The sequence below is a fragment of the Malaclemys terrapin genome, chromosome 9 (assembly GCF_027887155.1).
Source record: "Malaclemys terrapin pileata isolate rMalTer1 chromosome 9, rMalTer1.hap1, whole genome shotgun sequence".
Classification (NCBI taxonomy): Eukaryota; Metazoa; Chordata; order Testudines; family Emydidae; genus Malaclemys; species Malaclemys terrapin.
Genome location: NC_071513.1, coordinates 74,262,759 through 74,287,180, shown reverse-complemented (window position 1 = coordinate 74,287,180; position 24,422 = coordinate 74,262,759). Strand labels below are relative to the sequence as shown.

The window sequence follows — 24,422 nt, the reverse complement described above, 5'->3', positions numbered from 1 at the left end:
TAATTTTCTGACCCCTCCCCTTTCAAAACTTTGGGATGGTCACATTAATGGAGGTGAGCCCAAAGGAGGTCACGCCATGAAAAATTTGGGAACCATTGTCTTAGGCTATGTGGTAGTCTTCACTGAGAAGTGAGAGAAGCTCTTTTGCCAATAATATATAGAATGCTAGAAAAGGTACTGTTGGGAACAATTCAGCATTGTCAGACAGAATATACTCTTAATATACTCTTTCCCCTCTAACTTCTGTGACACAATTCGCTGCATTTATTTGAAGATCTTACTTTTACAAAAGAAATAGAGAAGCAATGAACGATTCTGGTGTTTCACTAGTCAAAAATGGGGAAAAAAAGCAGTCACGTCCGGTTTGTAGTGAAACACTTGGTTATGTTAGTTTTAAATAAACTATAATTTCCCCTATTGGGAATATCCTCAAAGATCTTTTAGACAGACAAGGTGTGTGAGGTAATATCTTTTATTGGAACAATTCTGTGGTGAGAGACAAACTTTCGAGTTCCACTGAGATTTCTGAAGAAGCAGCTTGTCTCTTTTGCCAACAGGTGGTATCCAATAAAAGATATTACTTATTCCACCTTGTCTCTCTAATATCCTGGGACCAATAGAGATACAACAACACTGCATATAAGGATCCTTTTGTGCTGTCTTATCACCAAATCAGGGAGGTGGACCAAAACCAGACACAAATGATCTGATACCTCTCTCCCTTGTACCTTGTATAGTCACTTACACCTGTGCAGAGTGGATATAAAGCACTACTGATTAGGGTTACCATTCGTCCGGATTTACCTGGACATGTCCTCCTTTTTGTGTTAAAAATAGCGTCCGGGGGGGGAATTTGTAAATCACTCAAAATGTCCGGGATTCCCCCCCAGGCAGAACGAGGTGCGGCTGGGAGGGCTGCAGGAAAGTCAGCCTCTCGCCTGGGGCTCTGGCAGCCAGAGCCCTTCCCCCTGTAGCTTGCCGGGCTAGATTCCGGAGCAGCTGTAGAGCTCCTCCTCCCTTCCCCCCGCTCCGCATTCTGAGCCGGCCGGGCCGTTTGCATCGGCCTCGGCAGCTCCTCCCCTGCAGCCCCGCGCCCCCCTCGGGCAGCACTGTGCAGGGGCAGGGACTGGGTTGTGTGTTGCGCTGGGGAGCGCAGCCACGTGTCCAGTTCCGCACAGAGCCCAACACCATGTTCTGAGCGGCGGGGTAAGGGGGCCAGGGGGCAGGAAAAGGGGCAGGGAGGTTCTGGAGGGGGCAGTCAAGGGGGGGGGTCAGGAGTTCGGGGGGGGGGCTTTTTGGGGGGGTGGAGAAGGTTTTGGGCAGTCAGGGTACAGGTAGGGGGTAGGGTCCTGGGGGGCAGTTGGGGGGGGTCTGAGGAGGGGGCAGTTAGGGGACAAGGAACAGGGAGTCTTAGGTAGGGGGTGGGGTTCTGGAGGGCAGTTAGGAGCAGGGGTCCCAGGAGGGGATAGTCAGGGGACAAGGAGTGTGGGGGTGGGGGGTTGGGAGTTCTGGGGGGGGCTGTCAGGGGGCAGGAGTGGGGAGAGGGATCGGAGCAGTCAGGGGACAGGGAGCCGAGGGGTTTAGATGGGTTGGGAGTTCTGGGGGGGCTGTCAGGGGGTGAAGAGTGGTTGGATGGGGCGTGGGAGTCCCAGGGGTCTGTGTGGGGGTGGGGGTATGGATAAGGGTTGGGGCAGTCAGGGGACAAGAGGCAGGGAGACTTAGGTAAGGGGAGGAGTCCTGGGGGGCAGTTAGGGGCAGGGGTCCCAGGAGGGGGCAGTCAGGGGACAAGGAACGGGGGGAGGGTTGGAGGTTCTGAGGGGGGTGGGAAGTGGGAGGGGCAGGGGCGGGGCTAGGGCGGGGCTCCTCCCGTCCTCTTTTTTGCTTGCTGAAATATGGTAACCCTACTACTGATTGGCTGTGATACTCTTTTATACCCACTTGGCACAGAGGTAAATAATAAAAGTTTTCTGTCATAAAAACAAAACCTGTCTTATTTTAAATCCTCTTCCAAGAAAGATAACTTTTTTTTTCATTTTTGTTGCAGGATGTTACTTTTTTCTTGCCAGAATGGGAGGATGGACACTTTTATCTTGCTAAATACTACGATAAACTGATGCCTATGGTAACTGACAACAAGATGGAGAAGCAGGGAGATCTGATTAGATATATAGTTCATCATTTTGGAAGGTTAGATGATATAGTGTCTTTGCTTTGGTCTCTTAGAAAGATAATTATATTGATAACATAATCAAACCAATTCATTTTCCAAAAATTGTTCTTGTTTTTGAATGCTAAAAATTATGTATTTCTGTCTGACTTCAAATTTTTCTGCAATAATTCTTAAGAAGAAGCATGGAATTGTAGAAAAATTATTTTATTCCAGCTCTGTATTAATTATATATTGTCTTAATTTTGTTAGTTATAGAGAAATTAATTGTTAGATTCTTATGTTTTCATCTATTTAAAATGAGCTGGTGTTTGCTGTTTCAAAATGAAATGAGACAAGGCTAGCCGTTACTAAGTTGATGATTATCTTTGTGCTTTTGATTGGAGCAAGTTTCTAAGTGATAGATGCAGATAATTCCTGTGGATGTCAGTTAATGAGCATTATATATTACAGTAACAGACATTACAAAAGCCTAAAATAGACATATAAACATCAGAATAGATATGTACATCACTTTAAAGCTCTACGTTTGTTTGCACATTCTTAAATATATGGTATAAAAGGCTGAATCTTAATTATAGCTGTGGATATGTAATTGCAGGTCTTTACAGTATGGAAACCAATTCATCTATCAGTCAATGCCAAGAATGTTATCTCTGTGGCTTGACTTTGGAGCAAAAGCATATGAATATGAAAAAGGTAGAACTTTTTAGTACTGTTTTTCTGCTATGTTACATTTTCATAAAAGGATGTAGAAAGAGCTGTGAAACCTGCCATGTATTTTGAAATGCAGCCAAAATGACCCAATCCATTATATGGACTAAAACAAGAAAGTGCCTGAGGTTATATGCACAAAGTATATAACTGGTGAACTTTAAACTCTTTCCCAAAAATTTGCATAATTTAAAGCAAAAAAAGTTATACATTACCAGATGTCACCTAAAAGCATTTTACATGTGATTATAACCCCCCTCAGAATTGAATTAATAATTGCAAACTTTTGTTAAGCATGCAACATTAATTTCAAATTAAAGTTGCCAAAAGTAAGGAGACAGAGAAAAATAAATATGTTGCATGTACCCTTTCACCAACATCAAGCCAGTTCACTGTGAAAACATTTGCAGTAAAGTGTTCAATTTTTTTACCTTTGCAGGACTCAGTAGCTGAAGGAGTTTTGTTCAAACTTAAAACCAAACCAAAGCAAAATCTTTTCCTTTGGGCAGTGTCCAAGCATGCAGCATTTCTGTCCAAAAGTCTTTCTTTGGAAATTTCACAGCAGGCATGGGGTGAGACACAAAAGGGGCTGTTCTGGCATATGCCAGCTGATATGTCAGTGGCTGAATGTCAGCATGAGATTTTTCAGAGTGCAGTAGCATTGCAACCATAGCTCCTCCTATTCCTGATATCTGCTGGGTGCTGTAGTGGGTGAGGTGATATAGGAACTGGTATGCCTGCTCCACACTTTCCAAGGACTCTTTTCTCCTCCTCCTCTCTTCGTCTTGCCCCAGATACACACACCAGAATCTCTACCTGGAGAGATCTGATGGCTTTCAGCCCCCTGTGCACTGTTCTGGGGAAGTAATCTAGCTTTGTGCGTTAGCATTAATAGTGGTTTTATGGCCTTACCTGTAGCATTTTTTACTACCAAGTACACCTCTACCTCGCTATAACGCTGTCCTCAGGAGCCAAAAAATCTTACCATGTTATAGGTGAAACCGCGTTATATTGAACTTGCTTTGATCCACCGGAGTGTGCAGCCCTGCCCCCCCGGAGAACTGCTTTACTGCATTGGATCTGAATTTGTGTTATATCGGGCCGCGTTATATCGAGGTAGCGGTGTATTGAAACACTATAGTAAAATCTATGTTGGCAATCCAAGCTATGTAGCAAATATGCTATAAATCACTTATTCTTGCACATACCCCAGTAATGTATGCCATATAGAAAATATAGTTGCACACAAGCCAGTTAATTTAGTTTGTTTTCAGGGACAAGAAATGGGGCTGAGAGAAGCAAATAATTTTTCAATTTAAAGGCTTGCTTATCCATGACAGTGGGAGTTCCCCAAGCAAAGCAAATGTAGAATTGTGCACTAAATTTGTGTATAATACTCAGAGAAACTTTAGGGTGAAGGATTTTTGTTTAAAAAAACAAAACAAAAAATCATTAACAAATGAGCGTAGTTCTTTAGGTTTGTAGCTTGTTTTTTATAAACTTGCAGTTCAGAGAAATATGACTCTAAACTTACTGTATTGTGTTTTTCCAGTTGGTCGTCCTGATCGTGTACAGATGAGAAATGATTTAGCTAAAATAAATAAGGTGATTACAGATCACACAAATCAGTTGGCTCCTTATCAGTTTTTGACAGCATTCTCTCAGTTAATCTCCCGAATCTGTCACTCTCATGAGGAAGTCTTTGTTGTTCTGATGGAGATTGTTGCCAAAGTGTTTCTAACCTACCCTCAACAAGCAATGTGGATGGTGACAGCTGTATCCAAGGTAATTTGATAAGGATAGCTGTATTTTTATAAAAGTTGATACAAAATCTATCTACAAGAGAGAAATTTGAATAACCTGTTTACTGTATGTTTAAACAAGGTATTTAAATGGGCAGCTACTGAGATATACGAGTGTGATATTCTGCCCCATTTTGCACGCCACAAAGATTATAATTTCATTGTGTTATAAATTCAGGGACTATAACTTGAAAAATGTAGAGTTCAAGAATCTCAAGGCTTTTTTCTTTCACTTTAAGCAGTTTTGTTTTTTTGATTCTTTTACTACCTGGTGTGAAAATATGAAGTCTTGAAAAGCTGTGGAATTTTTATTGAAACTTAATACTGAATATCTTTGATTTGTGCTCCAATTTGTTAAACTATCTGACTTCAAATATCCTGCAAAAAATACAATTTGTTAATCACTTCAGGATTGTGTAATGGAGATTAGGTATATAGGTTTAGTAAATTTTAACTTTATCTTCTTTTGCAGTCCTCTTACCCAATGCGTGTGAACAGATGCAAGGAAATCCTAAACAAAGCTATTCATATGAAGGCATCTTTAGGAAAATTTATTGGAGATGCAACACGCCTGACAGATAAACTACTAGAGCTATGCAACAAACCGGTACTTGTCCAAAAAACAAAAGAAACAACAAAACCAACCAAACATATAAAAACAAGACTTGCAGATCAGACATAGCAATTAATGTTACATAAAATGTTTTTAAATGTGCTATGCAAAATATTTTTCTGTAGCTTGCATCAACTAATTAAATTAAATAGTCTCTGAGTAATTCTGTTCAATTGGGGTATCTTGTAAAATGTTCTGTTGACATCTGAAATCTATTAGACAGGAGGAAATAAACATTTTGGAGCTAAAACTTAAATAGCGAACTAACATGATTGTTTTAAATATTTAAGTTTTCTAGAAAGATTGCCTGTCAATTTTGTATAGAGAATTCTTTTCTAAATAAGTATCTTATTTATATTAACAATATTTTTGAATTATGAGCCATTTTTATGTTGCTTGTATGTTCCATTACTTATGGTCAGTGATTTTTTCCCCTCCAATAACTTTTAAAAGATTTTAGCTCAAAAGAGTAGGCTCTCTCTAGTGTTAGTGGTGAACCCCTGAACTTATTAACTGGGATAAAATTCAGCAACTGCATTTAATGAAACTAAGTGGGAGAAGAACTAAAATATAGAGACATCATAAAAGTTAAGTTACTCTATTCTGATGGACCACATTTTAGCACAAATAGAAATCTTGAAACAAGATATATTTTTTCACTGTTTGGTGAAAACTATTCCATAATTTAAGGAGAAAGATAGTGATATTATGAGGACTTATTCAGTATTTTAAGCAAAATGTTTCTTGATTGATTGATTTTTATTTATTTTAGGTTGATGGGAACAACTCAACATTAAGCATGAGTGTTCATTTCAAAACACTTAAAAAGCTAGTAGAAGAGCAGACATTTAGTGAGATCCTCATTCCTTTACAGTCTGTAATGATACCAACTCTTCCATCGATTCCTGGCACACATTCTAACCATGACCCTTTTCCTGGACGCTGGGCCTACATTGCGGGCTTTGATGATACGGTAAACCTCTTCTCTGCTCATAGTTTAGATGTCATTTTAATAAATTGCAGCTAAGTTGACTTGTCTACTTAAGTAGCTAGAAGTGAGGTGGGGAGAATGATGAGAGGTTTCTTAATAATTATATTTACTGCTCAAATAAGAGTGCATACTAATTAAAAGGAGCACTGAGGACCAGATTGATGGCTAGCTTTTTGGTACTACAACCTGAAAGAAGGGCACTGGTACTAAGATCAAGTTTTGGCTAGATCAAGTTTACAAATGAGTTGTAAACTAACTAAAATAGGAAATGCTAGCACAAATGTGGCTGTTAGGATTCCCAAGACTTTGTTGAAGAATAACCACAAGATTTAATGACTACTTCCATTTTTCCTTTAGGTGGAAATCCTTGCATCTCTTCAAAAACCAAAAAAGATTACTTTAAAAGGTTCAGATGGAAAAACCTATATTATGATGTGTAAGCCAAAAGATGACCTAAGAAAAGATTGCCGACTCATGGAGTTTAATTCCTTGATTAATAAGGTTTGAAGATGATTTTGCAAATCTTCTCTATGCTTGTTGACTAGAAAAATGATGAAGTAATCAACTAATAAATGTATCTGACTCCCTACATCCTTGAAAAAGAAATCTTTATGGGAAAAAATATTACTTCAATTAGTGCCCAATCCTACAAAGTCTTGAACGCATTCAACTCCCACTGCTTTCTGTGGGAGTTGAGGATGCTCACAGAATTGGGACTTTATTCAAGAAAACAATAGTCTATGTAAAATTTGGAGGAGTTACTTGTTATCTTTCTGCCCCTACCCTACCCTAACCCTGTCTACTGATAATTGTTTCCCCTTTACACCTCCCTCTTACTGAGGATTTCTTCATTGCTAGGCAATGATGGGTAGATAAACAGTGATTATGGCAAAACATTAACAACTATGGAAAGAGAATAGTTTTTATCCTAGTCAGATTGTCTTTTTCACTAGTTCACCTAATGTTAATATACTATATTTTCAGTGAGGTCAAGGAAAATGGTAGTGGCTCTGGAATACTAACCTACTAACTAACCCAGACATTCTATTTAAAGGGTTTATTCAGCCAGTGATCTTTATTGTAAAATCATTATTTATTTTTTTGAGGGCAAGTAGGGAGGAGATGTAAGAATTCTATTTACTTTTGATTTACTGCAAATGTGGAATTTCAGAATTTAAAACCCTAGATTATGGTGGGGGAAATTTAGATGTAGACATAAGAGTGGCCATATTGGGTTGGACCAGTGGTCCATCTAACCTAGTGCCCTGTCTACTGATTGTGCCAGATACTTCAGAGGGAATGAACAGAAAAGAGCAATTTTGAGTGATCCACCCCCTGTTGTCTAGGCCCAGATTCTGGCAGTCAGAGGTTTAGGGACATCCAGAGCATGGGGTTGCATCCTTGACCATCTTGGCTAGTAGCCATTGATGGACCTGTCCTCCATTCACTTATCTAATTTTTTGAATCCAATTATACTTTGGCCTTCACAACATCCCCTGACAATGAGTTCCACATGTTGACCATGTGTTCTGTGAAAAAGTACTACCTTTTGTTTGTTTTAATTTTAATTTTTGTTTGCCTATTAATTTAATCCAGTGGCCCTAATTCTTGTGTTATGTGAAAGGATAAATTTCCTATTTGCTTTCTCTAGACCATTCACAATTTTATAGACCTCTTATCAAATCACCCCTTAGTCGTCTAAGCTGAACAGTCCCAGGCTTTTTAGGTTTCAGAGTGGTAGTCGTGTTAGTCTGTATCGGCAAAAGAACGAGGAGTACTTGTGGCACCTTAGAGACTAACAAATTTATTTAAGCATAAGCTTTCTGTTCTATATGCCTAATCATTTTTGTTGCCTTTCTCTGGACTTTTTCCAATTCGAATGTATCTTTTTTTGAAATGGAGTGACCAGAACTGCATGCAGTATTCAAGGTGTGGACATACCATGGATTTATATAGTAATGTTATGATACTGTCTCTTTTATTATCTATCCCTTTCCTAATAGTTCCTAATATTTTGTTAGCTTTTTGACTACTGCTGCACATTGAACAGATATTTTCAAAGATCTATCCACAATGACTCCAAGATATCTTCCGTGAGTGGTAACAGCTAATGTAGACCCCATCATTTTGTATGTATAGTTAGGATTATGTTTACCGTTAATTTTCACTAAATTTTCACTTATCAGCATTGAATTTCATCTGCCATTTTGTTGATCCCTTTGAAACTCTTTGCATTCTGTTTTGGATTTAACTATCTTGAGTAATTTTACTGTATAGTCTGCATATTTTGCCATTTCAGTGTTCACCCTGTTTTCCAGATCGTTTCGAATATGTTGAACAGCAATCGTCCTAGTACAGATTGCTGGGAGACCCCACTATTTACCACTCTCCATTCTGAAAACTATTTATTCCTACCCTTTGTTTCCTATCTTTTAACCAGTTGCTGATCCATGAGAGGACTTTCCCTCTTCTCCTATGACTGCTTAGGGTTAGTCTACACTGGCAACGTTAAAGCGCTGCCGGAGCAGCGCTTTAACATGTCTTGTGTAGTCGCAGCAGAGCGCTGGGAGAGCCACCTCTCTCCACGAGGGGCATAGCTACCAGCGCTGGTGCACTGACTACACTGGTGCTTTACAGGGCTGAAACTTGCTGCGCTCAAAGGGGTGTTTTTTCACACCCCTGAGCGAGAAAGTTGCAGCACTGTAAAGTGCTAATGTAGACAAGCCGAGATTTGCTTAAGAGCCATTGGTGAGGGATATTGTCAAAGGTTTTCTTAAAATCCATGTACACTACATCAGCTGGATCACCCTGTTTCACATGTTTGTTGATACCCTCAAAGAATTCTAATAGATTGGTGAAGCATGATTTTCCTTTACAAAGGGAGTGTCTTCCCCAACAGATCGTGTTTGTTTCTGATAAGTCTGTTTTTTACTATAGTTTCAACCAGTTTGCCTGGTACTGAAGTTAGGCTTTATTGACCTGTAATTGCCAGTTTTGCCTCTGGAGCCTTTTAAAAAAAATCATATTACCTTAGCTATCCTCCAGTCATCTGGTACAGAGGCTGATTTTAAGGGATAGGTTACATACCATACTTAAGTATCAGAGGGGTAGCCGTGTTAGTCTGAATCTGTAAAAAGCAACAGAGGGTACTGTGGCACCTTTGAGACTAACTGAAGTATTGGGAGCATAAGCTTTCGTGGGTAAGAACCTCACTTCTTCAGATGCAAGGGCAAAGTGAGGTTCTTACCCACGAAAGCTTATGCTCCCAATACTTCAGTTAGTCTCAAAGGTGCCACAGGACCCTCTGTTGCTTTATACCATAGTTACTAGTTCTGCGATAGTTTCTTCTGACCTCTTAGGTGAATGTGGTCCTGGTAACTTATTACTGTTTAGTTTATCAGTTTGTTCTAAAACCTCCTCTATTGACACCTCAGTCTGTGACAGTTCCTCAGATTTGTCACCTGTAAAGAATGGCTTAGGTGTGGGAATCTTCCCCACATCTTCTGCAGTGAAGACCGATGCAAAGAATTCATTTAGCTTCACTTCAATGGCCTTGTCATCCTTCAGTGCTCCTTTAGCACCTCAACTGCCCAATAGCCCCAATGACTGATTGGCCAGCTTCCTGCTTCTGATGTACTTAACATTTTTCTCTTCAAATTCTTTCTTGGCCTGCCTCATAAGACTTTTACACTTGACTTTCCAGGATTATGTTCCTTTCTATTTTCCTCAGTAGGATTTGATTCTCAATTTTTAAAGAATACTTTTTCGCCTCTAACCACCTTTTTTACTCTGCTGATTAGCCATGGTGGCATTTTTTGTCGTCTTACTGTTTTTTGGGGGTTTTATTTATTTGGGGTATGCATTTAGTTTGAGCCTCTGTGGTGGTGTTTTTAAATAGTCTACATGCTGTTTGCAGGTATTTTACCCTTGTTACTATTCCTTTTTATTTCCTTTTAATTAGCTTCCTCATTTTTGTATAGTTCCCCTTTTTGAAGCTAAATGCTCCTGTGGTAGTTTCTTTGGCACCCTTCTGTCCCCCTCCTCCCGGATGTTTAAATTTAATTACATTATGGACACTATCACTGATCAGTTCAACTGTCACCTCCTGGACCTGATCCTGTGCTCCACTTAGGACTAAATCAAGACTTGCCTTTCCTCTTGTGAGTTCCAGGACAAGCTGCTCCAAGAACCAGGCATTTATATTGTCCAGAAATTTTATCTCTGTATCCCTGAGGTGACAGTCAATATGAGATAATTGAAATCATCCATTATTATTGCGTTTTCTGTTTTTGTAGCCTCTCTACTCTTCCAGAGCATTTCACAGTCTCTGTCACCATCTCGGTCAAGTGTTTGGTAGTATATTCCTACTGCTATACTCTTATTGTTCAAGCATGGAATTTCTATCCATTGAGATTCTGTGGTACAGTTTGATTCATTTAAGATTTTTACTTTATTTGACTCTACGCTTTCTTTCCCATATAGTGCCACTCCCCGACCAGCACAGCCTACTCTGTCATTCCTATATATTTTGTATCCTGGTATTACCATGTCCCATTGATGATAATCCTCATTGCACCAAGTTTCTGTGATGCCTACTATATCAATATCCTCATTTAATTCCAGGCACCCTAGTTCACCATCTTAGTATTTAGACTTCTAGCATTTGTATATAGGCACTTGTACATTTTGTCAATATTCGGTTGCTTGCCTTCATGTGTTATATTTAAATGGGACTCTTTTTTATGTTTGCTTGTTCCTCACTAGCTCCTACGTGTACTTTACCAACTTCTTTCCTATCCTTTTTACTAGGATATAGAGTTCCTCTTTTAATAAATTCATCCCTAAGGGATGTCTCCTCCCAAACCATATGCTTCTCCACACCTGTCAGCTTTCCCCCAGCTCTTAGTTTAAAAAAATCATCTACAACCTTTTTAATTTTACATGCCTACAGCCTGGTTCCATTTTGATTGAGATGGAGCCCATCCTTCCGGTATAGGCTGCTCCTTTTCCAAAAGGTTCCCCAGTTCCTAGTAAATCTAATACCCTCCTCCCTACCCCATCATCTCATCTACACATTGAGACCCTGCAGTTCTACTTGTCTTTCTGGCCTTGTGCATGGAACTGGAAGCATTGCAGAGAATGCTACCTTGGAGGTCTTGCGCTTTAATCTCTTACTAGCAGCCTAAATTTGGCCTCTGGGACCTCTCTCCTACCTTTTCCTATGTCATTCGTAACTAAATGTACCAGGACTATTGGCTCCTCCCTAGCATTGCACATAAGTCTATGTAGTTGTCTCATGAGATCTACAACCTTAGTATGCCGCATGCCATTTACCATGTGGTTCTCCTGGTCATCAGAAACACAACTATTTATGTTTCTAATAATCAAATCCCCCATTATTATTACCTTGCTCTTTCTAATAACTGGGGTTCCCTCCCCAGCGGGACAGAGTGGTTAAAGTTATCAGTTTATTTTGATCTTGTGTTTGTGATGATATTTGGTAATGTTATTTATTTTGTTTTATAAATAGTGCTTAAGAAAGGATGCCGAGTCACGTAGGCGAGAACTGCATATTCGAACCTATGCAGTTATTCCACTAAATGATGAATGTGGGATAATTGAATGGGTGAACAACACAGCTGGCTTAAGAAATATCCTGATCAAACTGTACAAGGAGAAGGGTAAAAAAACTTGTATATAAAAATTCATGTGAGGGGGACAGACAAAGAGCAATGAGATGAGATAAAGTAGAGATACATATGTTGTTGTCGTGGGGCTGATACACCTCATCATCCCGGGGGGGGCGTGGGTCGGGGTGCATCACAGCCCCCTGTTGAGTTGGAAGGGCTGTCCCATGTCTCAGGGCAGCGCGGCTTCATGGCCTTAGTCCTTAATACAACCCTTACTCTCAGGGCAGTGCGGCCTAGTGGACAGAGTCCGTAATACAGCCTTAATCACAGGGCAACAGGGCCCAATGGCCAGAGTTAATACTTCAGCCCCTTGCTGTCAGGGCAGTGCAGCCTAGTGGTTAGAGTCCGTACTACCGCCCTTACTATTGGGGCAGTGCAGCCCAATGGCCAGAGTCGGTGATACGGCCCTCTCTCAGGGCAGTGCGGCTTAGGGCCAGAGTCCGTAATACTGGTGAGCGGGATCAGCACCCTGGGGTGGGTGGTGGCCAGGATAGGGGGACCTGGGCCCGCCCTCTTCACTGGGTCCCAACCCAGGGCCCTCCAAACAAAGCACACCGAGCCTTGGTCCAGTTCTGTAACCGTTTCCCTGCCAAACTTCCCAGGGTTACTTCCTACCCAAGTGTCTGGGGTTCTCTGTCTCAGGAATTCTCCGGTCTTTCCCCTCTCTGCAATGTCCCATGCCAGTGTGTCGGGGTCCGTCTCTGACTGGCTGGCCTCCACGTCTTCAAGTGCAGGCGGTCTTGGAGCAAGCAATACACCTCCTTCCCCATGGAGGTCAGCCCAGACTGAGCTGCTCTGCTGGGTTTTATATCCTGCTTCCAGCTGGAGCATCCCCAGCAGAGCTGGGTGGGGAGTGTGGCCTCCTCAGCTAAAAGAGAAGGGTTAACCCCTGCTGTACCAGTGCGGGGTTGATACACCCCATCACACGCTTATAGAAAATCTTTTTAGATTTATAAATTTTAGGCAAAAATGAGCTCTGTGATGCATTATCTTACTTGGCTATACTGTACCTCTCAAACCTGGAGTTATGTGGCTGATTTATGCTGCCTTTGTTTGGATGGGATTGTAGCTCTCAGTAAATGAGACAGAAAGCAAGTGATCAGACCCCAAACTCTAGACAAAACTGAGCTGTAGAAGGTGTGATAATTTCATTCTGCTGCCGAGCTTCTCTTCTAATTCATAACAAATGGGTAATGGCTCTCATCTGTGGACTTTGGAGATGTTCCAGTGTTGTTGCTAGAGGCTCCAGGACTAAGCCCTGACCTTCAACTGAAGCCTCCAGAAGGAATTTCCCATTTGTTATGAATGAGGAGAGAAGCTTCTAGCAGAAAGAAAATTATCTTGTAAGAAATTTCTTTATCCTGTCCTGAATGCTGGGAAGATGCAGCAGATTGTATTTTGCCATTACCAGCACACCATTGGCAGATTTTTTGTTGTACTCATAAACGCAAGAATATCTAAACTTGCTATTAATGTTTTTCAGGGCATCACAAAGATAAACCTAATGTGGCTTTCTTTTAGTGCTGAGAATTAAATCTTCTTAATCCATTCTTATGGCACTAGTACTGCTGCTGAAGCTCATTGTCATTAAAAGGAATATGTGTATAGTACTAAGCAATAAAATAATGCTTGGCTTTTCTTTTGTCTTAGGCTTTATGTCCATTCTTAATTTTTGCTTGTCATTTTTATTATACTTGTTTTTAATCTTTATCATTTATCAAATTAACTGCCACAATGACTTTCCAGTGAAAAATCAGAACCCTTTGCTTTTCAACAAACTTAACTTTACATTGAGCAGCCTCATAAAAATCATAGTTGGCCATTGGAAAAACTTTTTTTAGGGCTGTCAATTAATTGCAGTTAACTCACATCATTAACTAAAAAAAATTAGTCACAATTAAAAAAATTAATCACAATTAATTGCACTTATAACAATAGAATACCAATTGAAATTTATTAAATATTTTTGGATGTTTTCTACATTTTCAATATTGATTTTAGTTACAACACAGAATACAAAGTGCACAGTGCTCAGTTTATATTATTTTTATTACAAATATTTGCACTGTAAAAATAATAAACAAAAGAAATAGTATTTTTCAATTCACCTCATACAAGTACTGAAGTGCACTCTCTTTATTGTGAAAGTGTAACTTGTAAATGCAGATTTTTGTTGTTGTTACATAACTGCACTCAAAAACCAAAACAGTGTAAAACTTTAGCGCCTACAGGTCCACTCAGTCCTACTTCTTATTCTGCCAATCGCTCAGACAAACAGGTTTGTTTACTTTGACGGGAGATACTGCTGCCTGCTTCTTATTTAGAATTTTCAGAGTAGCAGCCGTGTTAGTCTGTATCCGCAAAAAGAACAGGAGTACTTTTGGCACCTTAGAGACTAACTGATTTATTAGAGCATAAGCTTTCGTGGACTACAGCCCACTTCTTCGGATGCCTGAAAGTGAGAACAGGGGTTGGCATGGCACTTTTGTGGCTGGCGTTGCAAGGTATTTACATGCCAGATATGCTAAACATTCGTATGCCCCTTCATGCTTTGGCCACCATTCCAGAGAACATGCTTCCATGCTGATGATGCTCATTAAAAAAATAATGCGTCAATGAAATTTGTGACTGTACTCCTTTGGGGGGAGAATTGTATGTCTCCTACTCTTTTTTACCCACACTCTGCCTATATTTCATGTTATAGCAGTCTTGGATGATGACCCAGCACATGTTCGTTTTAAGAACACTTTCACAGCAGATTTGACAAAATGCAAAGAAGGTACCAATGTGAGATTTCTAAAAATAGCTACAGCACTCGACCCAAGGTTTAAGAATCTGAAGTGCCGTCCAAAATCTGAGAGGGTCAAGGTGTGGAGCATGCTTTTAGAAGTCTTAAAAGAGCAGCACTCTGATGCTACAGAACTCAGAAGCTACAGAACCCAAACCACCAAAAAAGAAAATCAGCCTTCTGGTGGTGGCATCTGACTCAGATGATGAAAATGAACATGCGTCAGTCCGCACTGCTTTGGATCGTTATAGAGCAGAACCCATCATCAACATGGAAGCATGTCCTCTGGAATGGTGGTTGAAGCATGAAGGGAGATATGAATCTTTAGTGCATCTGGCACGTAAATATCTTGCAGCGCCAGCTACAACAGTGCCATGTGAATGCCTGTTCTCACTTTCAGATGACGTAAAGAAGAAGCAGGCAGCATTACTTCCTGCAAATTGTAACCAACCTTGTTTGTCTGAGTATTGGCTGACCAAGAAGCAGGACTGAGTGGACTTGTAAGCTCTAAAGTTTTACATTGTTTTATTTTTGAATGCAGTTTTTTTTGTACATAATTTTACATTTGTAAATTCAACTTTCATGATAAAGAGATTGCACTACAGTACTTGTATGAGGTGAACTGAAAAATACATTTTTTTTGTTTTTTACAGTGCAAATATTTGTAATCAAAAATATAGTGAGCACTGTTCACTTTGTATTCTGTGTTGTAATTGAAATTAATATATTTGAAAATGTAGTAAACATCCAAAAATATTTTAAAAAAATGGTATTCTATTGTTGTTTAAAAGCGCGATTAATCACGATTATTTTTTTTAATCGCTTGACAGCCCTACTTTTTTTGTACTTCATCTGGGTCAACCACACAGCACTCAAAATTTTCTGAGCTGCAGATGACAATAGAGGCTTTGTCTTTCACATGTGTCAACTGGCATGATTGATGGATCATAGGGATTTTATTGTGGAAGGGAATTTGTTTACTTCATGTAACCTGGCTCAGCCAAGATCTGAATTTGTAATGTGCTTGCACAGCTGCCTTTTTTCCTGAGTTGCCAATACTTTTTAAATATTAATTTAATTAAAACAGTAAAACCTCTTCTAATTTTGGTATTTTAAGCTACACTTGATGAACTCTAAATAGTAGTTGGGGAGACTATATAATAAGACTTGGTTTGTTACATCTGATTGAAATCTTTTACAGGAGTCTATATGACTGGAAAGGAGCTACGGCAACACATGCTTCCGAAGTCAGCACCTTTATCTGAAAAGCTGAAAATGTTCAAAGAAACTCTTCTGCCCCGACATCCTCCTATTTTTCATGAATGGTTTCTGAGAACATTCCCTGATCCTACTTTATGGTCAGTTGCTGTGATCACGTTAGCTTAATGACACTAGTTTATTTTCACAAAATGTAAATGAAGATAAAGCAGATAGAAAATGAAATATGTACTAAGCAAAATAAGACTGGAGCTTTTCACATAGAACACAAAAGCTATTTAAAAGCTCTAAATTGTCTAAAAGGTTGTGCAAGGGCAAGTGATCCTAGGTTTTTACATTGGATCCTTATTTTCTGTAGGTACAGTAGCAGATCAGCCTATTGTCGTTCCACTGCAGTGATGTCAATGGTTGGTTACATACTGGGCTTGGGAGACCGCCATGGTGAAAATATTCTTTTTGATTCTTTGACTGGTGAATGTGTGCATGTGGACTTCAACTGTTTGTTCAATAAGGTAGGAAAAGTCTTGCTGATTTTGTTTATTTTTTAAATACTTGTAAGTTCAAAATCCACAAATCTCTCCTGCTTTTTCAGTATTTCTTTTATTTTGAGACTCAGAATATCTATCATGATATTCATATATCATTGTGTTTCCTATTCAGATGCTTTAGAGTATATAAACCTATATAGCCAATGGAAAAAAAATCTTACCCAAAGGCATTATTGTCCTATATGCCGTGATAATTAAAGCAGTCTTTTGTTCAGGCAGCATCACATGAGCGTTCTTTGGATGCACTAAAATCTCAGCACACGTCAGAGTACTTGCTCGATGTTTACAAAACATTCCAATTAGTCTTTCTTTCTGTCTGTCTGTCACTGCTGTTGTGAATAATGTAGTTTTGTACATCAGTCACTCAAAAGAGAATTTGCCGAGGAAGAAAGTGGCGTTTTCTTTTTAACTGTGGCCAGAATGGGTTTTGGTATTTCTATTGGACAATCTAGTTGGTGTTTGGCTTAATTCAGAAATATGTAATATGGGTCCTGTTCAGCTAGTTGCCCTGTTAAATCTTCAGTGCCAACCATTTGGCCTTGTTGGTTCTATTCAACCTTGTTTTTAAAACAAAATGTGTTGACTATGTATCTATAAATTATGAGAATAGTGAGGATTTGAAAACTATCATCAGAACTTGCCTGAGGTGGTGGAACAAAGATAAAATTTAAATCTTGAAAGCTGGTGTATGATTTAAAACAGAAAACATTAAAGAATTTTTGGTAGTTCTCATCAATCTTTCACCAAACTCCTAGTCTTTGTCACCTTTATTATTCTATATCCCATATCAATCCTTTGCTCATGCCAAATTTTCCTAAATGGTGAGATGGACTTGTGATATGGCCAAATGTCTGCTAGCTAGGATGAGACCTCCAGAAGCAATGCTGACATAACCCAATTCAATTCTATGCCAGAATCACCTGAATTTGGTTTACTCTAATGGCAATAGTTAGGCAAGATAAGTTAGTTGTTTGGCCTGCAGTGGTCTGACATACAATTTGGAAAAGAAACTTGATAGAAATAATAAATCAGAAAAACTGTTCTGAAGTTAATTTCAGATTTAATTAACTTTTTATTAATTTGCAGGGGGAAACTTTTGACGTTCCAGAAATTGTACCTTTTCGCCTCACTCATAATATGGTCAATGGAATGGGTCCAATGGGAACAGAAGGTCTCTTCCGAAGAGCTTGTGAAGTCACAATGAGGCTAATGCGTGATCAGAGAGAACCTCTAATGAGGTACATAGCAATCCATCTTTAAGAGGTTTTTATAATAAAATTATCTAGTTTATGATATAAACTTGAAATGTTAACTGCTGGTCCCTGAGCCAGTTACTTTGGAGAGAGAAAAAACTTCTTTTCCAGTAGCACAAATTGAGTCTGACATGCACTTTATGTATAAAACTGTATAGCTAGTCAACACATTTTGTTAACTGTAGAGTTACTTTCTAACTAGTAATAAGAAAAAGTACCAAAGGTTTACTGTGGATAGAAGTTTTACCGTCTTAAACTAAACTTCTGGTTATTCTCAAAATATAACTTTTAGTTTTTATTTACCTCAAATTGTCTCTGCTTTAACCCTCTTCTGCTTAGTTCTTTTGAGCTAGATCCTCAGCTGCATTGCTCTTCTCAGGTACTGGGGGAATCCTTGGCCGCCTGTTTGAGAAAGCTGTAAGTCACGGTGACCAAGGTCCCAATGGGAGCCAGCTATGATCACTCAATTAGGGTGAACTGCAAAGAATGGGGCAGACAATCCCCATAAAGCTGGTGGATATTCCACTACTTAGATTTACTAAGACAGCATAAAACAGCTTCTTTATTACCTTACTCGTTACTCAGATGTCCAAACAACACAGTTCCCTTAAAGTGATCCAGCCTCAGGCCTCCATCCAGATATCCATGTCAGATATGATGAAAATTTCTGTAAATCTTATTTCATCATATAAAAGAAAAGGTTCTGCCAATCCCAAAGGATTGGACACATTATCTCTCAGGTTAATGAATGTTTCACGTCTTACCCAAATACACGCTACAGCCAATTCTTATTAACTAAACTAAAATTTATTTAAAAACAGAAAGAGAGTATGTTTAGAAGATCAATATATACATCTAGACATGAGTTCAATTCACTGAGGCTCAGATTCATAGGATAGATGATGAGCTTTGTAGTTGCAAAGAGTTCTTTCAGAAATAGTTCATAGGTTATAGTCCAATGTCCAAATCTCATATTCAGGGCGAACCAGCATAATGGGGACCTCAGTCTTGTGACTCAAACTTCCCCTAATGAAGCCTAAGCAGATCTGAGATGACAGAATCAGGACCCCCAAGGATCTTTTATACAATTTCATGTCTTTTGAGGAGTTGGGAGTTCAAAAGGTAATTAGCATGACTTTGAAGGAGGTCCATCACCGGTACTTAGGTATAGAATTAACATAAGGAAGTTTGCTTGTTCCTCCACCATTCACAGATTATTTGTTATACATTTCAAAGAGAGATGAATACAGAGATATCCCAGGTTTACAATTCATTTAAATGATAGGATGTTCTTTTGACCTCTGAATTATCAGAATACAGCATAGACAGGGACTGTTGATTACATTGTTGACCCTACTCATACATATACACATTATCTCCCCACATGTCTTTTGAGGGTTATTTATTTTGCAGGATGTTTAACGCTTTCTAGCTATGCGTCACAGTCACCTAGTTCAGGGCAAAGAGGCTTGCAAAAGATTTGACCCATTATCTGCTGCTACTCTGGAGTGTAAAACTGAAACTTTCTTAGTAGCCTTCTCACCCTGAGAGTGGGTCCAACATTTTTAAATTTCTAAACTTTTGGCTTGAGTGTATGGTCTTGCTCCAGTAACACACATCCTGAAGTTGCTTCAACCCATATTTCAGTGTTGTCTGTGCAGGATTAGTTATACATTCCAAGTCCAAAATAAGGATAAAATACCTTCAAAACAGATACCATGAAGTCCATCTTGCACCATTACCCAATGGAACAGCAAAAACAAAGTTACCTCGTACCAGGTGACTTTCTAAGGCACAAACGAACTGTACTGAAAACCTTGGATAATTTTCAATGGTTGCATAAGTCAGCGTGGAGATGATTCTTAGTGTAGGTTCCACTGTATTGTTTTAAACATTAAACAGTATGCACCTCTATCACAAGTGGCATAAAAATTTGGCTGAATGCTGACTCCCACATTTTTTCAAACTGAAGTCCAAGCATAGGGGATAAATGGAGACCATTGATTTGACGACAGGTTTTCTTCAGTTCTCTTTAACAAATGTTAATTTTGTTTGTGGTGGTACTGTTGCATGTTAAAAGAATCATTTAATTTTTCTCTAGAAAACATTATGTAAAAGAGTTTCATGTGTTTTTTAAAGCTAGCAACAGATAGTAGTAATCTTATTGAAAGAATTTTTGGGGAGCTATGAAGGGTAGCAGTTCTCATTAAAATAGGGTTACCATACGTCCGGATTTTCCCGGACATGTCTGGCTTTTTGGGCTTCAAATCCCCGTCCGGGGGGAAATCCCAAAAAGCCGGACATGTCCGGGAAAATCGGGACATGCGGGGCCGGCGGTGCTGAGCCGGGGGCCGGGGCCGGCGGTGCTGGGCCGGGGGCCAGGGGCCGGGGCCGGCGGTGCTGGGCCGGCACCCAAGGGCTGGCCCGGGGCCGGCACCCAAGGGCCTGAGCTGACCCAGGCTGGAGACGCCGGGGGGGTCAGACTGGGCCGCGCCTCCCCCCCCCCCTTACCTGCTTCAGGCTTCCCGCGAATCAAATGTTCGCGGGAAGCAGGGGAGGGGGCGGAGTTGGGGCGGGGACTTTGGGGAAGGGGTGGAGTTGGGGCGTGGGCGGGGCCGGGGGCAGGGCCCCATGGAGTGTCCTCTTTTTGGACACTCAAAATATGGTAACCCTACATTAAAATGGCAATTTTTATATTTAATATTCACTTGGAGCCAAACTGTGGAGTCCTTCGTTATACAAAATGTCCTTTAAATAAATGTTAGTTTTGTTTGGTTAAGGGCATCAAAATTTGATCCATTGTGAGTTGAATCCATGATGCGCAGTAGTGATGACAGGCATAGAGTGTCTTTATTCCTTTGTGCTTGTATCCCATTTCTGAGCATTTGGCCTGCCAATATTTAAATCATGATGGATTAATTGTAATACAGACTAAGAGTCTGTAGAGGATTCATGCTTAAATTGGATGTTCTATAATCTGCTTTTACTTCCTGGAGTTGCCACACACTTGCTACATATTTCACTAGACTGTTCATTAACTTGAGAACACATTTAAGATCTTTACTCAGAGAAACATGGAAGATAGCTCATGTTCTGAGAGCTGTCAGTTACATTACTGTTCCACTAACCTATCCAGACGAGTAATAAAGCCATTATTTTTACTGCCTTCTGAAAGGTATGCTGCTCTGTTATTTTAATTGCAAAAGCTGCTGTTAGAGGATACAAGATCAGATTCAAAAGAATAATTGTGTTGTTTATGACTGCAGTCATGGACAAAGCTAACCTTTATGAAATTACCAGTAGTGATACTGTGGAGAGAACTGTAAAGGAAATAGACTCTTTAAAATAAAAGGAGGGGCTTCATTAATGTTTTTCCTTCCTTTAGGAAATAAAGAATTATAGATGATTAATTATGAATATTAAGCAGTAATGTTTTATTTTAGCAAACAGAAAAAGTGTCTTGCATTTTAAAAATTAAAGTTAATAGTCAAAAGATTCTATTTAATTTTTCATGGTCAAAAGAAGTTTATAACTAATCCTTTTCCCACATAATGAACACTTATTTTGTTTGTATGTTTTTAGTGTCTTGAAGACTTTTATCCACGATCCCCTTGTAGAGTGGAGTAAACCAGTGAAAGGTAATACAAAAGCACAGGTGAATGAAACTGGGGAAGTTGTCAATGAAAAGGTCAGTTGCAAGAAGTTTGATCTACTCTAGAACTAACATTTCATTATTTTATATTTCACAGTATCATCAATTGTTTTGTTCTAATTTATGCAGAGCTTTACTTTCCTGGGTTTTTTTTCTTCTAAATCTATTCCAGCTGTTTTTTATTAAATATCTCTTTGCTGTTGTTTAATCCTTAAAATATGAGACTGATATTTCAATAAAAACGTTCATGAGACCTACTGTACCTTTTTAGCATCATTCTCTAAGGCTGTGTCTATACTGGTAAAATTAGGACCCGTAAGTGCAGCTCCATCTGTCATGGAAGATTAGTGTAGAGAGGGCTCATGCATTTTTACTAACACGTTATCCAAAGCTACTAGATGACATGGTGATGATGCCACTTGAGCCCTGTCTGTGCTATGGATTCCACTGTTTCTACCATCAGTGTATCTTAACCCAGTAGAGCACAGTCCCCTCCAGAGTCTGGAATGGAACCCAGTCTCTGGCTCAGAGTCTGGAATGGAGTCTCTTGCTCTTTTAACAACCTAGCAAGTTATACACATAAAACTACATTTAAAGAACATTATTCGGGAGTGCCAGCTCTGCAGTAGTTATGGTTGAGCAGCATTGTCTGTTCAAAGGTCCACTCTTCTAAGTACTGTAAAATTCACATGCTTACATGGATTGTCTTGAAAATTTCTGTGCCTTATGGGGACGCTGGCTAGAGTTCATGATCTAAATTTGGATAATGTAAGCAAGAGATTCCAAGATATGAGATCCTGTGGGGGGGAAAGGGTATGTGAGCAGCATCAAGCATGTAATTAAAGTCTGTATCATAATGGGGCTGAGTTAGTATAAGGGGACTGAAGTAAGTTTGTACAGCCAACTTTAATTCTGGCATTTCCTAACTCTTAAGAGCTTGACCTTTACAGTCTTACTGTTCTTTTAATGTAGTTTTTTGTGTGTTATACAATATACAAGATAAATGAATGAGTGATCTTTTAAGGAATATATAGCTTCTTTCAGTGTAAGTGTACGTGTATGGCATAATAGTTGTGTGTTTTGCCTGTTTTCATTGTTGAGAATTAGTCAAAATACTTTATTTGGCTCAAGTCTGGTTCATACTTGCAGACTCATTTTTTGACATCAGAGGAAAACGCTTCCAATCTGGCCCACATTAGATCAGTCAAAAAAAAAAAAAAAAAAAAAAACACCCCACCATTTTCAGGTAAAAAATTGCTTTTCTGAACATAATATGTTTGAACATTTTCTGGAACATACTTTTTTGACTACAGTTGACTCTTGGCCTGTGTGTTACTGAGCCATATGCATATTGTGATAATAAAAGGATTTATATAGAATAAACCACATTTCATTGCTACTTGTTTCAAGAGGTGGTGCAATAGCTTATTCAATCTTTGATAAGGTCTTGTTGTAAAAGTAATGCTAAGGCTATAGCTTGCCCAACAAGCAATCAGTCCTTGAGAATGATTTACTTTGTTCATTTTCTTCAAACTATTTTCAGAAAAAGTTCATAGATATTTGTATATTAAATCTGTTTATGTGGGATCTGGAATACATGCTGTAATTGTCCAAAATTTTATTTGGAAGAACAGGAACGGTTTCTGTTACAGATGTGACAAATGTATGGACATATGAATTTTAAGTTTTCTTTTTCCTTGTTCGTAGGCCAAGACTCATGTCCTTGACATAGAACAGCGGCTACAGGGTGTGATTAAGACTAGGAACCGGGTAAAAGGATTGCCCTTGTCTATTGAAGGGCATGTTCATTACCTTATTCAAGAAGCAAACAATGAGAACCTGCTCTGCCAGATGTACATGGGCTGGGCTCCATATATGTGAAATACTACTGCCTTCACAACTTACGCTGCTATAATTTTTTTTTTTTTTTAACAAAACGTTGTTGAATTCTTTTAGTCACTGTAATATTTTCTACAATTACTACTTTTGTTGATTTCTGATTTTGGGCATATCTATATTGCAACTTAATATGCAGTCTATGTAATATATACTATATAGTTGTAGTACATATGCTGTGTATGTTGTATACATATATAAATGCACTCATTGCATTGTATGAGTTTGAAGATACATACATTTATACATAGATATTTGTATTTATGGAGACTCTGTTTTATGTATACAGAATACAATAAATGAACTACTAAACAGAATATACAGTCATCTCAATGATGCAGGTGTGTGGTTTCCTATATACTTGCATTCATCTACAATATTTATGAATGTGTATGTATACTCCCACATCTAAGCAGGGTCAAATTAGCTTTATAAAATGTTTTTTATATATATATATTTTTAAGGGAGGGAGATAAACTTATTCTGTTTCTAATTAATTTCTTTTGTAGGAGACAAGAGTTGATATTAAAAAAGAGAATGTATATAAAATGGAATTTTATATCAACATGGTTGAAATGGGATTTTTAGCTGTAACTGTATTCATGTACCTATTTCAGAGGGTTTTTCCAAAATTAGAAACTTTTTTGCAAGATATTCATTCTCACCTAGATTTCTGTGAAGTTTTGCTATTGCTCATGGGAAGCCCTCAGGCATTTCAAACTATTGTATCAACTAGTAGCACCTGTTTGACCTATTTTCTTTCCTCTAAACCACCCGGTAGAGCATAATATGGCGTGTGTCACCAAGAGGCAGGTTTATAACACACAAACTCCTCCAATTGAAGACAATAGCATTTCCTGATTTAGCCTTCTGAAGTGACTGAGATCATTCATGCCCTTAATTTCCTTCTTTTACTTGTACTTTCTTGTTTTTACACCCCTCCCCTATGCTAGAAAACATCATTTAGTGCACTCAACCCCCCCTTACTTTGAGAAAGTCCTCAGCCCACACAGAAACACTTTTTATAGCCTTCCACTAAGAACCCAAATAGAATGAAATGTGTTATACTATGACCATTATTGCCCCTGAG

The 24,422-nt window shown here is 39.0% G+C and overlaps 1 protein-coding gene across 2 annotated transcripts in view; it reads left to right on the top strand.

The window, feature by feature from the left end:
* The window catches only part of ATR (ATR serine/threonine kinase), an 80,069-nt gene extending 56,409 nt beyond the window's left edge, over window positions 1-23,660 (top strand). The window contains exons 36-47 of one of the 2 annotated variants that reach the window (XM_054040051.1): window positions 2,045-2,187; window positions 2,769-2,866; window positions 4,434-4,666; window positions 5,156-5,290; window positions 6,069-6,269; window positions 6,645-6,788; window positions 11,818-11,968; window positions 15,967-16,123; window positions 16,342-16,495; window positions 17,618-17,769; window positions 21,367-21,472; window positions 23,144-23,660. In XM_054040051.1, the coding sequence (XP_053896026.1) occupies window positions 2,045-2,187; window positions 2,769-2,866; window positions 4,434-4,666; window positions 5,156-5,290; window positions 6,069-6,269; window positions 6,645-6,788; window positions 11,818-11,968; window positions 15,967-16,123; window positions 16,342-16,495; window positions 17,618-17,769; window positions 21,367-21,472; window positions 23,144-23,317 (1,848 nt within the window). In that variant the 3' untranslated portion in view covers window positions 23,318-23,660. The other variant, XM_054040052.1, reaches the window with a different exon arrangement.
* Window positions 23,661-24,422: the final 762 nt, after the last annotated feature.